We start from the raw sequence: 14,776 nt of genomic DNA on the forward strand, positions 1-14,776 counted from the left end.
TAGGACACCATTGTCCACTTTAGATCCATATTCTGGTGGTAAACTCAAGTTTATGTGATAATGACAATATGTAGAGGTGACAATAAAATCAACACAATACCCAATACCTTGGGGTTCAGTGTAGTTTATTGTAATGTTTGGTCAAGCCTGAGATTATAGATGACTATCTGATATCTTAATTGTAATATACTGTCACAATCGCACAACAAGCAGGTTTACACAGCATCAGACATCCCAAGTGTGAACAAAGAAGCGAGTAAATGTGAGATGAAGTATAAATCCAATCCATCCAGTTCATGTACTGGCTCTGATGTGTTGAAATCAGATGAAGGGAGGAGGAAGTGAAGGAGGTTTTCAGCCCAGGATTCATCCTCTTACTTCTCATAGTAGAACCAAGTGTCGACTGAGAAACAAAATCAAGCTTTTTTTTTATTTCCTTGATTTAAAAACAGAGTATAGCTGCAATAAAACAAATATTACAAACACCCACCTGAACTTGGAATTGGATCTTCGGCTCCAAAAGCACTTGCCTGTAAGAGTTATTGGTGTTATTGTTGCTCATCGGATGCACCTTGGAGGTCACGAGGAACACGCGTGTGCAGCTTAGATATTTCGGACTATTGATCCTCTCCTTTTGTCTGAAGGCTTTGTGTGTTACCAGGTTAAACAGCACGTGTTTATCGCCATCATCTCTAGTCTCATTAAGGAAGGGATCAAGCATGGTTACTTGCATTTGAAAATGAAGACAGACTTACAGACTTAACCACAGCTTCTGCGTCCCCAGCGGAGCAGCAGAACGGACTCTCTGAGACACTGGTGTTCATGCTGATTCAAGAAAGAGATGAGACAAAAGAATATTATTTTAGAAACGCATGTATTTACAGTGTCACAATTTCATCTGCAGTAAGAAGGTAAGAAACAGTCCAATAACTCAGCAGTATATGATATGTTGTCCAACAGAATTCTAATTTAGTTAACTCAGGGTTCTATCAACTTTAACACAGCGCTTGATAATTACCTCATGGATGTTATGGCAGGAAATATCAATAATAACACAAAACAAATGTCATTTAGCCTACTATATACTGTCTGCATAATGTCAGTGCTCACCAGTTTAACTCGCCAGCATCGGTCCTCTTAGAAATCAGTGCCTTCCAAAACTCGTTGGTGCTCTTTACTGTTTTAATGGCAAAGTCCTGGAAAACACAATTTATATGAATTGTTAATATATAGTTGTTCATTCATTTTTAAAAAAAACTGACAAGTTACAGATACAAACACTGTTAAATCTATAAAGTGTAATAACATCACATTTTTAAACTACAGCACTAATACTGTGAATACAAGTTTAAATGCTGTACCCTGTCCTTGAACTCTTCGTTGAAAGCAAACTGGTTTTCAGGTTTCCCATCTGGGACTTTGTATCTTTTGAACCAATCAACAGTTGCCTCCAGGTATCCAGGCTTAAGCCGTCTTACATCATCAATATCTGCAATGAATCAGAAAGAAAAGGAGAACTGTAAATTCAGAAATAGCTTGTGTAACTGATGGCAGGTTTTCTTCTTCGCCTGTTGCAGGTTGTTCATACCGTTGAAGTCGGCGGATTCTGGGTCCTCAGTATTGATCACAATGACCTTCCAGTCGGTCTCACCCTCATCGATCAAAGCCAGAGTTCCCAACACCTTCACTTTGATTATTTCTCCACAAGAGCACACCTGAGAATCAAAGGCATTTAAAAACAAAAAAGCTGCAAACAGCTGAACTTAAATCTGTGTCTGCCAAGCCCCCAGTCAGAGTAGTACCTTGTTTCCTATGTCACATATATCAATAGGATCGTTGTCTCCACAGCAGCCTGTGTCGCTGTCCTTGTGGTTGGGGTCCTCCCATGTCTGTGAAAGGAGAAAGCTCGTGTTTAGTGGCGCAGAGACACAGTCTGGTCTCCTGTTGTTTGAGTATCGTTTATAGGACTCACCTGTGGAATAGCTCCATAGTTCCAGATGTAGCCTTTGTGAGGAAACACATTCGCTACATAACGGAGATTCCCCTTCTTCATATCTTGTTTCAGTGGATTGAGAGGATCTTTGGTGGCAATCTGATAAACAAACGGCCAAAACACAGGTACTGACTCACATTTTAGTGACTGTACTATTAGAAATGATCATTTCCAAATATTTGCATACATTTATATTATATATATATATATATATATATATACCTCCATCTTTGCATTTGTCCATCTTGGAACCTCCACAACGGCGTGAAAAATATTCTGCAAGACCAACCGAAATACCTCAGATTAATTATCTTTCCTGTTTTAGATTTATTTCACTAAAACCTACGTAACAGTGATTATAGAACGAAAGACAGCTGAAGCTTTGCACAAATCCCAAACTTGAACGGACGCTGATAGGACCGTCTGATGTATACAGTGTGTGCTTGAAAACGCTTTATCCAGTCATTACCAGTGGATAGTGGAGAAACGTTTGTGTTCTATAGATAAATAACCTATCGCCGATGTAACCCTTGAATGGAGCGACAGGAACAGTACATTTTTGTACAAAAACTATTTATATATTTTTTATTTTATAACAGAAACACAATCTTTCCACCATAAAGGCCTAATAGAGGGATTTTAATGTACCAATTTGTGCCAAAGTTAGCACACTAACTGTCCATCACTTCAGACAAATTGACTCCATCTGATTGGTCCGTCTACACTCTCCTAAAGCCAAAACAAGTAGCAAGGGCTGGGGTCATTTTGGTCACTTGGAGCACATAATTATGCTTTCAAAACTACAAATCACGTATTTTTATGAACACGGTTTACAGTACAGCCCCAGCAACACGCTTTCAATCTCCCAAAGGTACAAATACAGCTCAAATAGAGTAAGTGTGACATGTGATGCTCACCTCTGCTTCATTTGCGTAGATGGGTATGTCATGAAACGGGGAGATGTATTTGCCCTCAGAGTTTTCTATTAAAAAGAGTAATGCAATGTTAACTCTTTTAAAAATGAATCACCATGAGGAACTACAAAGTGTGAGATCCCCCCATGAAGCTCTACGACTACTTGTCAATGCAGCTATAAATAAGTTATAGCAACAAGTTAACAAGCAACTATTACAGTAAAATTCGCTGTACTTACTGAAAAACAGCCTGTGCTCGTTGGTGTTCGGCCTGCCCCTCTCCTCGATGGTAACGCTCATGTCTGATGTTGCTCTCAAGCTCTCCCACTGTGGTCTAATACAGGAGCACTAAGACGCTTTTGACTGACAGACATCGAGGCCGAGGGAGCAGGCATGCGCAGTGCTTAAGCCAAGAGACCTGACAACTGCATGCATGTGACAACAGGAAGTGTAAAGGCGAGAAAACAGAGCTGCAGGTTCCTGTGGGGTTTTTTTTGTCATCCGTAGCTAACTAAGTGTGAACAAGCATCTGAGAGAAGCAGAGTTGCTCAGAGTAGTAAGCAACAGCTAATCCCTTCCTTATTCCCACTTCTCCATGGCTGCCACCTGCATTCTGCGGCCTGGATGTGATGTTTCTTTACCTTCTTTTCGTGTGGAAGCGGGGGCTCTGGAGGGCTCTATTCAGACACAAACAGATGGAGCTGACTGGCGTTAGCTGTAAACCAATTAACAAGGCAGGATTAGGTGGCGTGCCCACGTTGTGACTTCTTGCCTCTGGAGTTTCTCTGTAACTATTTCGAACATAACATTATGGGCCTATTTTTAGAAACATGTACGAAGGTGACTTATCTGTTTTTCTCTCTACATGCATCATTTTAAAAGACAGGTTGCATGGTTGATTTTGAGGGCAATTAATGGCTCCTTATGGAGCTTGCCACGTTGCTTAACGTTGTAATGTAAATCAATATGTCAGAGTCAGGTGTATAATTACATTAATTGTTTAATTGTAACAATGAGAGGAGCGTGGAGTCAGAGAATAGCATGGTGCACAATACAAGGTCACAGTCTGGGCAGCAGAGGGGTCACGTGACGCTGTGAGCCCGCCTCTGTGCTAAATATTTACTCCGACTCCGGCATCCTACCCTTGTATGAAATAGTCAAATTTGAAAGTATTTACACACATAAAAATGGTCATTAGTGAATCCCTCACACATCATAACGCTACCTCTCTCTTCTTGCCCTTCTGGGGTTGACACAGTGAACCCAAACATCAGCTTATAGGTGATCCAGACTCCGCAGTGTTGCTATTTAAAGAATTCTTGAAAAGCCTAAGCGAACCATTTAATACTGAGGATCAGTCTCTGTCACCTGCAGATGGAGGGTTTAAGAGCGTGATCAGTGTTTCTATCTGGACTTTCTCTGTAACCCGACTGAATCAACTCTCTGTGATCAGATAGTTTCAGAGTACTTTGCTTGTCTCTCCAATCACGTTTGTTGTTTGTTATGAGCGTAGATGAACTACAGGAGAGCCCTTTCTATTTTAATAGTCTGGTATTTTACGTCTACACATGTGATAAAGTAAAGACTTTCTCATTCTATTCTTTGACCAAACTGTTGGCCTAACTAGGATCCGTATCCCAAGTTTGTCTTTTATGGTTGTGAATGTGAACATCAATAACTTACTAATAAAACTCGGGTTGAAACAATTCACCAATTAGTTCATCAACAGAAAAAATTGTAGCTATTTAATAACTAATTCATAATTTGACAAAATGCCAAAACATGCAGTAGTCCCAGCTTCTTAAATATGGTGATTAACTCTTTTTTTTAAACTGTTTTGTATAATTGTAAACGGATTATGAGTGAGGGATTGCTGGTCGGACAAAACAAGATATTTAGAAGACTATTTTCTGACAGTTCTTCTGACGTGAACAATTATCTTTTATTCCAGAAAACGGTGGTCAGACTTGTTGAAAATTAACACTATCATCAGCAGCCGTCCTAAATAAACAGTATAGCTGAACTTTACGTCAGGACACACTTCTGAAAAATTGGTCCAACGTGAATATGAATAACTGTCATTCAGTGAAAAATAATGACGCAAGACTGCAGAGATTCCAGTGCATCATTTTTAATTGAAAAAAACATTTTTTATGCTCTCAAAAGGAATAAATAAGTTATTATTTATCTATGAATGAATTGGCATATAAATGGATTGATTTCATCTCTTTGTAGTTCATAAAAAGAGGACAAAGTAGAGGCCGCAGGGTGAAGTCATCAGCAGAACTGAAAACCTTATTTAAGGAGGACGACATCTTTAATAAAACACCTCCGGTTTCTTTGTTACTTGTAAACCATTTTGAAATCTTCAGTTCGATATCTTCAAGTATGTTTCCTCGTCTCTGAGTCACACCAAAGCATCCGACTGAAGTAGCTAAAAGGCACACAGCATGCAGACCATGGGTGGGTACATATAAATGAATGACATATTTCAGCACTCGGTTTCAAAATTGTGTGGAGATTGCAGAGCCGACTGAGTGTTTGAGTCCAAAGGGTTTGACTTCACGTTCAGCCACTTCAGTGCCGGCATGTCACTCAACTTCTCCACTGGTATTTCTGTGGGACAAGATAAGAATAACAGAGTAAACTTGAGCTCAAGGCATATAACAAAATAAAACCCCTTGTGTATTATTATCTTATTATTATTACCTGTGATGCCATTCCCCTCCAGGTTAATCCTCTCCAGCGTGGCTATTTCACTCAGCTTATCGGGGAAGATGGAGAAGCTGTTATCAGCCAGATTGATGGAGGTTAAATGCTCCATTTCTCCCACGATGTCAGGCAGTTTGGTGAGAACATTTCCTCGCACGTCCAGTTCTGCAGAATATTTAAAGACGGGGCGTAAATCGAGGGGTCACCTGTCTGTTCTTCCGCCAACATTTGTGAGGTGAACAACATACAACAACAATACACTGAAGAGTGTATCGTCCACTACCTCTCAGCTGAGTGAAGGTTGAAAAGAGTTTGCTGGAAATGGACTTCATCTCATTGTCAGCCAGTGTGATAACGCGGATGTTGTCTGAGACACTCTTGAGGATCTTGAACACACCGTCTGGGAAGTTAATGAGCTTGCAGTTTGACAGGTCTGCAGAGAAGAGATAATGAAGCTTTAACACAGCTTCTATAATTAACAAACACGTAAAGATTTAAAGTTATTTGAAAAGACAAATGTTAGCCTCTGACACCACCTGCTGGGGAAAATTTGAAATATTGAATCAGGGCTCTTCATTCAGCAGAAAGAGTGAGTGAGAGAGAGAAGAGATATTACCCAGTGTATCTTTCCCCTCCTCTACGGTTGCATTAACCCTCCGGGCCACATTTGCAACTGCCTCAGCCATTTTTCCGCTGGAACTGTTCCTAAAAACAACATTACATGACACATCACACTTAGTTTTTTGATGCATGAGATGTATGACACCCAAATAGTAATTGCAGTAACTAAAAATGACAGTATGTCAATTAAAATGTATCCAGCTTCATGCGGTTGCCACACTTGCTACATTATGTCAATATTAAGTGAGTGCTCAATGTATTCTTATGCTACACACATCTTTGTAACCATTCATCACTAGAGTATTATTAAGTAACTTATTTCCTTTTGTTGTAATATTGTCAACAAAAGGAAATGAGTAAATTCCCTTACTTACTTACTTATTTATTTTCTGTAAATTGACATAAATATTTCTTGAGACAGGTACTGATATAATTCACATGCAAGTACATATTTTAAAGGTTTTCAAAAGTGAACTAAAAGAAATAAAAGTGCGACAAGAAATACACCAACAACTGGAGATGATGCAATTATGAAAATCCACTAAATTGGAGAAAATACAAAACAATCTACTGTCAATAATGAGTGATGACAAGCCCCAAAATGTTGGGGATTTTTATGCTTTCGGATCAGGTGACGGATCACATAGAAGTACTCTGTACTACAAGCAGAGGTGGAAGAAGTATTCAAATATGTTACTCAAGTAAGAGTACAAATGTATGAGCCTGTATGTTTACTGATTATGCAGAATGACCCATTTCAGATGATGTATCGTATATGATATTGTTGGATTATATATAGAAGAAGGTGGCAGAAAATGTAATGACTTTATATGCTGCTGGGAAGCTTAATTTACAATAAAATATAATAAATTATTCGTGATTCTTATTTTTTATTCATAACATAGATCTGCAAAGTAGCAAAGCAGTCAAATTAACATTGATTACAAATAAATTCAGTCTTCGTAGAAAGTCGACCAAGAAACGTGAGTGACGTAAAAACCAGTACCTTTAAAAACCACGTTAGTTAACTTTACTTAACGTTAAAACCAACGTGGCGCTGGGTAATGCCCCTATTACTTGAACTGAACCAAGAGGAACATATTTCCTTCCTCTGAAAGAGTAACGTGAAGTACAAATCAATATAATAGCTTTGGCCTAACACCAGACCAGGACCAGACTAATACAAAGACAGCCTGTTGAGCTACACTTAGTAATGATTTCAATATATCAGTGTTTCATTTACACCACACCAGGAAGACACTTACCTAAACTAGAAGCTAGTGTTACAGAGCCTGGCAGCTGTTAGCTCACGTTAGCTACAGCAGCTCAATCACAGTCTAATTTGGCGAGTGTCTATTTTTAGCCCCGCAGAGGATAATTCACCTGAATGTTTCCCTATTCATTAGAAAAAGTAAGATTAGCAACACCTCATATAGTAACGATTTACATTCTGTAAACGTCGTTGTTACTTAAAGCGACAGTTAGTAACGCTAAGTAAGGAATATGCTAGGCTGCTTGCAAACATTTTGCTAGGAAATGCTTCAATTCACGAGTGTCAGTGCTGCGCTGTCAAGTTGCAGACGATGAAACGTTAGCCTAATTAACAGTAACAAAGCAGCAATTTCACTTATTAAGTAGTAATACTTATAATGAAGAACCATTACGTTATTTAGTCGGTTAATGTTGGATGACGAGTCAGTTTTGTTAGCATATTCAAAAGTTTTATATCTGAGTGCTGCTTTTTAAAATCTGATTATTTTGCATTGAGACTGAGCCTTTTAAAACACATGAAGAAAACACAAGGAGCTTTTTTCAGCTGTGTTTCTCTACTTTGAATACTAATATTTAGAATTTAGAATTTTCCCATACTTTTTTGCATTAGGAAGATAAGTGATGTTCTTACCTCTGATTCCTGGTCAACTATTCCCAGTTTGAGCACTGGTCATGACTGGCAAATTCCTGGTTAGTCAGTGCCTTTTCAAAGGATTTGAATAGTGAGCTCTCTCTCTGGCTTCAGGTGAATAGTTTACCATTGTTACGGCTATAACTGCCACTTTACAGTATTTGCTGGACATTCCTCTCCTATACAATGCTGTATTTTGATGTGACACTGTTGATGGCTGAAACACTCTAAAACTAGTAACTGTAAACTGTACTTTTAGACGAGTTATCATATACCAAAACCAAAATACTTTTTCCATAGTTTGATATAGAAGATGTTTGATACCCAGCATCTCTGCTTAAAAATAACCTTTGTTAGTACAGTATAAGTAATAAAACATAACAAATATATATAATCCATGTCCAAAATGTACATAAATACAATTTCTTTAATATTTACAATAAATATACTTTAATTTACAGTTACTCAAATGTCCTGTACAATAAAAACAGTGCTGTAATATTCAACAACATTGCCATTTCATGTTTACATTGATGAAATTGACAAGGGAAATAAAGTTGTACATGACATTGTGACATCTGCAAACAGCTGGAAGACTGGATGCTATTGTTGAGTTTGTATTTCAGCACATCCTAAAATAACAATGTTCTCCAGAGCTCACATCGCAAATTATAATCCCATCTCTGCACGTAGATCACCTACAATCTCACAGTTCACAGTGACAAATGTCAAAGAGCTTTTCCCTCCCGGCTAAGTGTTTCCTTTTGTTTTCCAGACATCGGCTGCTCCTGCACAGCATGTTTTATGCCGTTAGCACCGCTCAGCAACACAGGTCATGTTTGGAGGTGGTTGTAGCTGTCACTGGCAGCCACATTCATCCACAATCATGTCTTCGTGATGTCGGAGGAGCATTTCTCTGTTCTCGTAGTACAGCATGCTTAAGGGGCTCATTTTGGTTGGGGCGCAGCAGGGTGCTGCCACTCGGTCCGGGTGGAAATGTTTCAGTAAACTCTGGAAAAGAAAAACAAACAAACAGAGGATTTAGATGTATAATTCCAGTCTTAAAATACTCCATTTCTGTAAATAAAGATACCAAGACAGATAAATACTTTAAATATTTTTCAGATGAATTATTCAGGATTATGCCAGTGAGAGTTTTGTGAGAGCATGCTTGTTTAAATCTGTTTTATAGCCCTGCAACTAATGATTATTTTCATTGTTGATTATTTTCTGCTGAGAGTTTTCTCAATTAATTGGTTTGTCGATAAAATATATGTATAAAACATCAGTTTTAATTACCCACAACCCCCAGTTCTGAATTCAAATTTGTTGTTTTATTAAAATAACAGCCAAAACCCAAATATATTCAGTTTATTAGACAAAAAAAACTACAAAAAATATGGATTAATTATCAAAATAGTGGCTGGTAAAATCGTTTGCATATGTTTTGTCCTTCTAGTCTTGTTTCCTTCTGCAGTCCCTGTCGTTACCTTCCAACAGCAACCAGTTTACCTTAATCTATCAGTGATAATACCAAATACTGTAAGTCACGTACACAAGCAGCACACACTGATGTGACTCTACTGAGCCTCAGATAATGAATCAGTTCTATTCACAATAACAACATAGATGGATAATCTGCTCCACTAACCTGCATGTAAGCATGATTTGTTGGATTCAGGTTTCCCCCCAGGGGACCAGGGCAGGAACCCTCACAGCGATAGGCGTTGTATTTTTTGGGAAAGACGATCCAGGACCCCCAGCCAATTTGATTAAAGTCGACATGCAGGTCGACTCGGCGACAGAGAGAGTTTTCACTCCCTCCATTGGACGCCTGCGGGCTTCCCGCTGTTTGCTCTATCTGGCCCCGTTTGCTCCTGCGCCTCTTCGGCCAACGGGCCCTTTTGATTTCAGCGGGGGACAAGAACTTGGATTGTTCAGCCGTGTGAAGCAAGCTGGCTTTGGCCTTCGAGCTTTCATCAGAGCCAGTTTGTGAGAAGACGACCAACAAGGCCCGCTCACTCACGTCCTGCTCTCTTCTCGGGCTCGCCACAAGGACGGGCTGATCGGGCAGCGACAGGCCTCTCTTTGTCTTTTCCACTCTCTTTCTTCTTGACCCTCTCCTTTGTGGAATTCTCGCCATCGCCGATTTTCGCCCGAGCCAGCTCAAGAGCGGTTCTGTCATGTTGAACACTTTCCAGCTCTGTGATGAAGTGACCAGTGATGATTCAGTGAGAAGCCCCACCAGCTGCTGTTCCTGGCAGCCCTCGCGCGTATGGCATGCCTGGCCATGCTGGTGATAGACCGCCACAGTGATGTTGGAAGCACTCGCTGTCCGAGGAAGCCTGACCCTCAGCTCTGCCGCCTGGATCTGCTTCTCAGCGAGAAGGACCCTGAGGTCAAAGGTCGCAATCCAGCGCCGCTGACTGGACGTCAAACCTAATGTAGTGAAAAGAGAAAGATTAGCAGAATAGTCTCAGACACCTTAAATTATAATTGACACCGATATGACAACACGCAAATGCCAGTGAGCTTTCCAGGAGAAGCAAACTACAACAACCAAAATGTTAACTGTGAAATGCTATATTTAAATGTAGGTAATTATGATCTCCTTCAGTGATTTGTTCTTTACTTCAGTGAAGACTTCCTCTGGGAAACTGTATTTAGCAATAAATCAGGACATAAATGCTGCTACAGCAGTATCTCTTTAAATGTGTCTTTCTAAACCAAGCATTTAAACTTAACAGGTACTTGTGGTGGTGGGATTGGGCGACATAACATAAAATATTGTGAAACAACAGAAAGCTTTTTTTACACGGTTAATTCCAGTAACTTTCTTTTTAATACCTCTGGTTATAGGTAATTATGTGCAGAACTGCTTTATTGCAATTTTAATTTAAAGGATGTTTGTATTTATGTGATGGACCTTGATTAGTTACTTGATTTACTGAATATGGCAAAAACAGACATTATTTTCCTATAATCTTGTCTATAATCACTTTCTTAAATAAATAAAACATTTACTCACAATGCAGATAAATATTGTCATATACAATATAACCATATACGCTGTGAGATCATTTTTTTTGCTACATGGCGGTATAACAGGGAAATACAACATTTATTTGAAACATATTTGAATATGTGTGTCTTAATAACTGAAATAGATGCATGTAAATGTCAGGCTGACATCAGCAAATTGTCAATTAATGTGCACCCCCAAAACCTCAATAACCAACCATCATTGAGCTTATTAATTACCGTTAAGATGTATGTTATTTAGATTCAATCTCTTCTTTTGTTTTGCAAAGTGAGTTGTGAGGAGAATGGTAAAGGCCAAGTATAATTCCCTTTGATAACTTCTGATGTCTTCATGATTAATGCTTGTACAGGTGGAGATGTCTTAAAAATAATCCAGTCATTGTTCTGGTGCAGGGCATCATGTGCTGCGCCCATATCATTGTGATTCAATGGACAGGCGTGATTCAAATTAATCTAAAGGATTAAAGCATTCAAAACGTTCAATTTGTTCTCTGTCGTGCATTGGCCTGCTTAGCTCTATATACTGTTGATCAAACGTGCCAACCACCCTCGCCAATCATCCACTCAAACCAAACACCGATCCGAAACCAATCACTTAACACATCCTCTGCCTCTCCTGGCTTCTGCATATCCTCAGCCGAACAAATAGGTAGCAACTCTAACACCTAGCAGCGATGTGGAATTAGACTCAGCAGCAGGGAGAGGGCTGTCCTCTGTCGGCTACTTGTGCCATTAAATCCCGAGCTCTAATCTAATCAAGCCAAGTGTGAAAAAAGAACTGAGGGAAGTTGTTGATTTGACTTAACAAGAGATTTGTATAGGGGATGTCTGGCGAGGTACTAATCAACATCACCTATTTAAGTTAAAAAAAGAGGTTTGCTTTGAGAATTAGACAGAAAACCGTCCTTTTCACACGCTGATCCCTGCATGGTTATTCGCCCCTCTGAGCGGGATGTGGATTGAAACCCTCTGAGGTCGTCTGGCTCGCAGCTTTGACAGCAACACTTGAGCCCCCCCCAAAAAACCCCTAAGGTTTCAAAGAATCTTTAAGTGGTAAAGAATCTGACTTTGACCACAGCAGCAAAAAAAATCTTAAGGAATAACGACGTTAATACATGTCGCATCACATTGTCGTCCCATCATTCATGATTCCCTAAAATGCATGTTTTGGAAAAGCAAACCTTACTTTTAGCCATCACGCTCTTCACGGTGTCTGCCTGCTGTGCGGTGTATTGCTCCGTGGCATCCGAAGGCCTGGAAAAGTTGGACCTGAAATTCCTGTAGAGATGCATCATGTAGTTTGGCAGGTGGTACCCGGTGGATCGGTCCATCCCGGAGAAATGCTGCCGCGACCGCAGGTAAACTCCATCCCTGTTCTTATGAAGCCCATGAGCGAGCAGCACCAGCAGAGATGCGTGCAGCGCGACAGCCAGAGCTCCCACTGAAAGCATGTTATGGGCCGGTTAATGACACATTCCTCTCCGCGGAGATTAGGGGTGTCTTATATACCCTCACCCACCCCCGTTTTTATGTTTAACAAGTAGCTGAGAACATTAAAGGAAATTGACATGCGTCCTCAAGACTTGTTACCTGACAGCTCATCATCCATTCTGTTGGTAATGAGGCGCCTGGGTGCGTGTTTACAAGGCGCGCAACTCTTTGTTTGCGCCATGTTATGTGGGCTTCTGCAGCCTGACTCCCCATCCTTGGATTAATTGTTTTTAGCTATTTGGCTTACACTCATTGTTAGGCTTTCCCATAGTGTAATGTCTACTGAATACCGTCTGAGATGAACAGGAGAACCGTTGGGACACAGAGTAGTGAAACATTAATAATGTAACATAAAACATCACTCAATTATCAGAATTATCAGGATAACGAATAACTCAAATAAAATATAAAAAACATGTAGGCTGCATACCTCTATATATATATATATATATATATATATATATATATATATATATATATATATATATATATAATTATAAAAAGTAGAAAAGACCAACAGCATAGCCTACAATATCTACTTTATCCCATGGTTTCACTTATAATCACACACTGTTCATATCGGGCTTTAAAGCTTATATAATGTCAATATTACTGACTGTACCATTCTTTTATGGTGTTTTGGGTTTTCACAGTATTATCCTAAAATACTAATATCCCTTTAATACAAGTTTAAAGTGGTGGATCGTTGACATTTGCATGAAACATAGCTGAAGCACGCTGTCTTTTTGGAACTGGCTTCTAAAGATATAGAACTGCATGAACCACGATGTCGCAAAGCTCAGTGATTCATATTTTAAGGTTTTGGATGTGAATAATTATGGTTAGTGAGACTTGGCACCGAGCATCCGAGGATGACCGCAGACTGCGCATGCGCTGTCCGTCGTTCATCCACATAGCGAAAATCCTTTTCCTCGTGAATTTCCAGAGAAAGGACCCCAAAAACAAATCAATGGATGTTGTTTTCTTCCTTGTGGTATAAAGAGAGAGCGGTGCACCGCGGCTTCATCCTCCACGGGACAAACCCACTACACCAAAACATGTTTTCTTACAAGCCAGAGGCTTTTTTTTCACCCACCGTGTGCTGAAATGGTGAGTAGCTTTAAAGTTTACGGCTCTTGTTGCACGAGCCTCGATAGGCGAAAACTTAACGTTCACGCGTTTTTTGGATGCTAAAGACTCTCGCCGTTTCCGAGCACGTTTATAAAATAATGCGTGATAAATATTTTCGTTTGAGCATTTTGGATAAGAGTAATGAGTGTCTTTGTAACGCGAAGTGATTGTGTGGTTGATGGGGCATACGTGTGCTTGGTACCCCCCCACACACACACACACACACACACTCTCAATGGCTGCATTACATCGTGCACTGCATCTTCCCAGGAAGTGATGAATGATCTGAAGTTGGGTAAACTCTGACCTCCAGTTGGTAACTAAATCTGAGGCAAACAAATGGAGGCGGATCAATGTAGATGTATGCTTTTTATTTTGTTTAAAAAAACACATTTTCTAATTTACTGATATGTAAGTTGATTGAGTTAATGCACCACATGACTACTACCTTCTTTTGTGCACAATTTTTAACATGTGCACTTACTTCAACAAGCAATCAATGTATCACTAATAATTAAAGCACATTTTTGTAGCTTTTCACAATACAGGAAACACTATGCACCCAAAACAACAACAACTCCCACACATTAATTAACATTAATAGCATTATATCATTTACTGGCCTGAATGTATTTTTCATAAATATTGAATCTGGTACTGTAAGTAGACCTTTAGCATATTTAATTACAAAGGTCAAGCATGAACTTATGTGCTCTACTTTGTTATGAATAGGCAACAAATAATGTGTTGTTATCGGCTCATGGGCTTAAAAAGACTTTTAGTCTGGAACACGTTTTGAATGCAATGCAAACAGCATATAGGCTGTCACTGAATACATGCTGTCAGTGCAAACTAATGCCCACAAGACACGGTCAATGTTCAGACATGTTCATTCTCCCATTAGGCGTAATGTAAAGTATGAAAAGTCCAAAGCGCATGGAAGACAATGCACAGCACGCCCTTTTGATG

At 39.5% G+C, this 14,776-nt stretch overlaps 4 protein-coding genes across 4 annotated transcripts in view; 1 reads left to right on the forward strand and 3 right to left on the reverse strand.

Moving 5' to 3' along the window:
• Positions 1–71: 71 nt before the first annotated feature.
• Positions 72–3,373, reverse strand: ppa1a (inorganic pyrophosphatase 1a). Its single transcript, XM_031843709.1, has 11 exons — positions 3,147–3,373; positions 2,911–2,975; positions 2,216–2,269; positions 1,973–2,092; positions 1,803–1,889; positions 1,589–1,715; positions 1,362–1,489; positions 1,111–1,196; positions 756–825; positions 491–530; positions 72–403 (listed from the first exon to the last, which is right to left on the reverse strand). Exons 1-11 carry the CDS (start codon positions 3,205–3,207, stop codon positions 375–377), a joined length of 867 nt encoding a protein of 288 aa, XP_031699569.1. The 5' UTR covers positions 3,208–3,373; the 3' UTR covers positions 72–374.
• A 1,503-nt stretch (positions 3,374–4,876) lies between these two features.
• On the reverse strand, positions 4,877–7,771 carry lrrc20 (leucine rich repeat containing 20). The gene is made up of 5 exons (XM_031843921.1): positions 7,506–7,771; positions 6,236–6,324; positions 5,903–6,052; positions 5,617–5,784; positions 4,877–5,523 (listed from the first exon to the last, which is right to left on the reverse strand). The coding sequence occupies exons 2-5, from the start codon at positions 6,303–6,305 to the stop codon at positions 5,399–5,401; spliced, it is 513 nt and encodes a 170-aa protein (XP_031699781.1). The 5' UTR covers positions 6,306–6,324; positions 7,506–7,771; the 3' UTR covers positions 4,877–5,398.
• Positions 7,772–8,888: 1,117 nt separating this feature from the next.
• ndr2 (nodal-related 2) lies at positions 8,889–12,636 on the reverse strand. Its single transcript, XM_031844242.1, has 3 exons — positions 12,372–12,636; positions 9,795–10,582; positions 8,889–9,154 (listed from the first exon to the last, which is right to left on the reverse strand). Exons 1-3 carry the CDS (start codon positions 12,634–12,636, stop codon positions 9,002–9,004), a joined length of 1,206 nt encoding a protein of 401 aa, XP_031700102.1. The 3' UTR covers positions 8,889–9,001.
• A 966-nt stretch (positions 12,637–13,602) lies between these two features.
• Positions 13,603–14,776, forward strand: part of pald1a (phosphatase domain containing paladin 1a) — a 40,912-nt gene continuing 39,738 nt past the window's right edge. Inside the window, exon 1 of the mRNA XM_031843002.1 lies at positions 13,603–13,786. The gene's annotated coding sequence lies outside the window, so the exon portion shown is untranslated. The remainder of the gene's footprint in view (positions 13,787–14,776) is intronic.

Source organism: Anarrhichthys ocellatus, unplaced genomic scaffold, assembly GCF_004355925.1.
Source record: "Anarrhichthys ocellatus isolate YVR2014 unplaced genomic scaffold, GSC_Weel_1.0 scaffold4, whole genome shotgun sequence".
NCBI classification, from domain to species: domain Eukaryota; kingdom Metazoa; phylum Chordata; class Actinopteri; order Perciformes; family Anarhichadidae; genus Anarrhichthys; species Anarrhichthys ocellatus.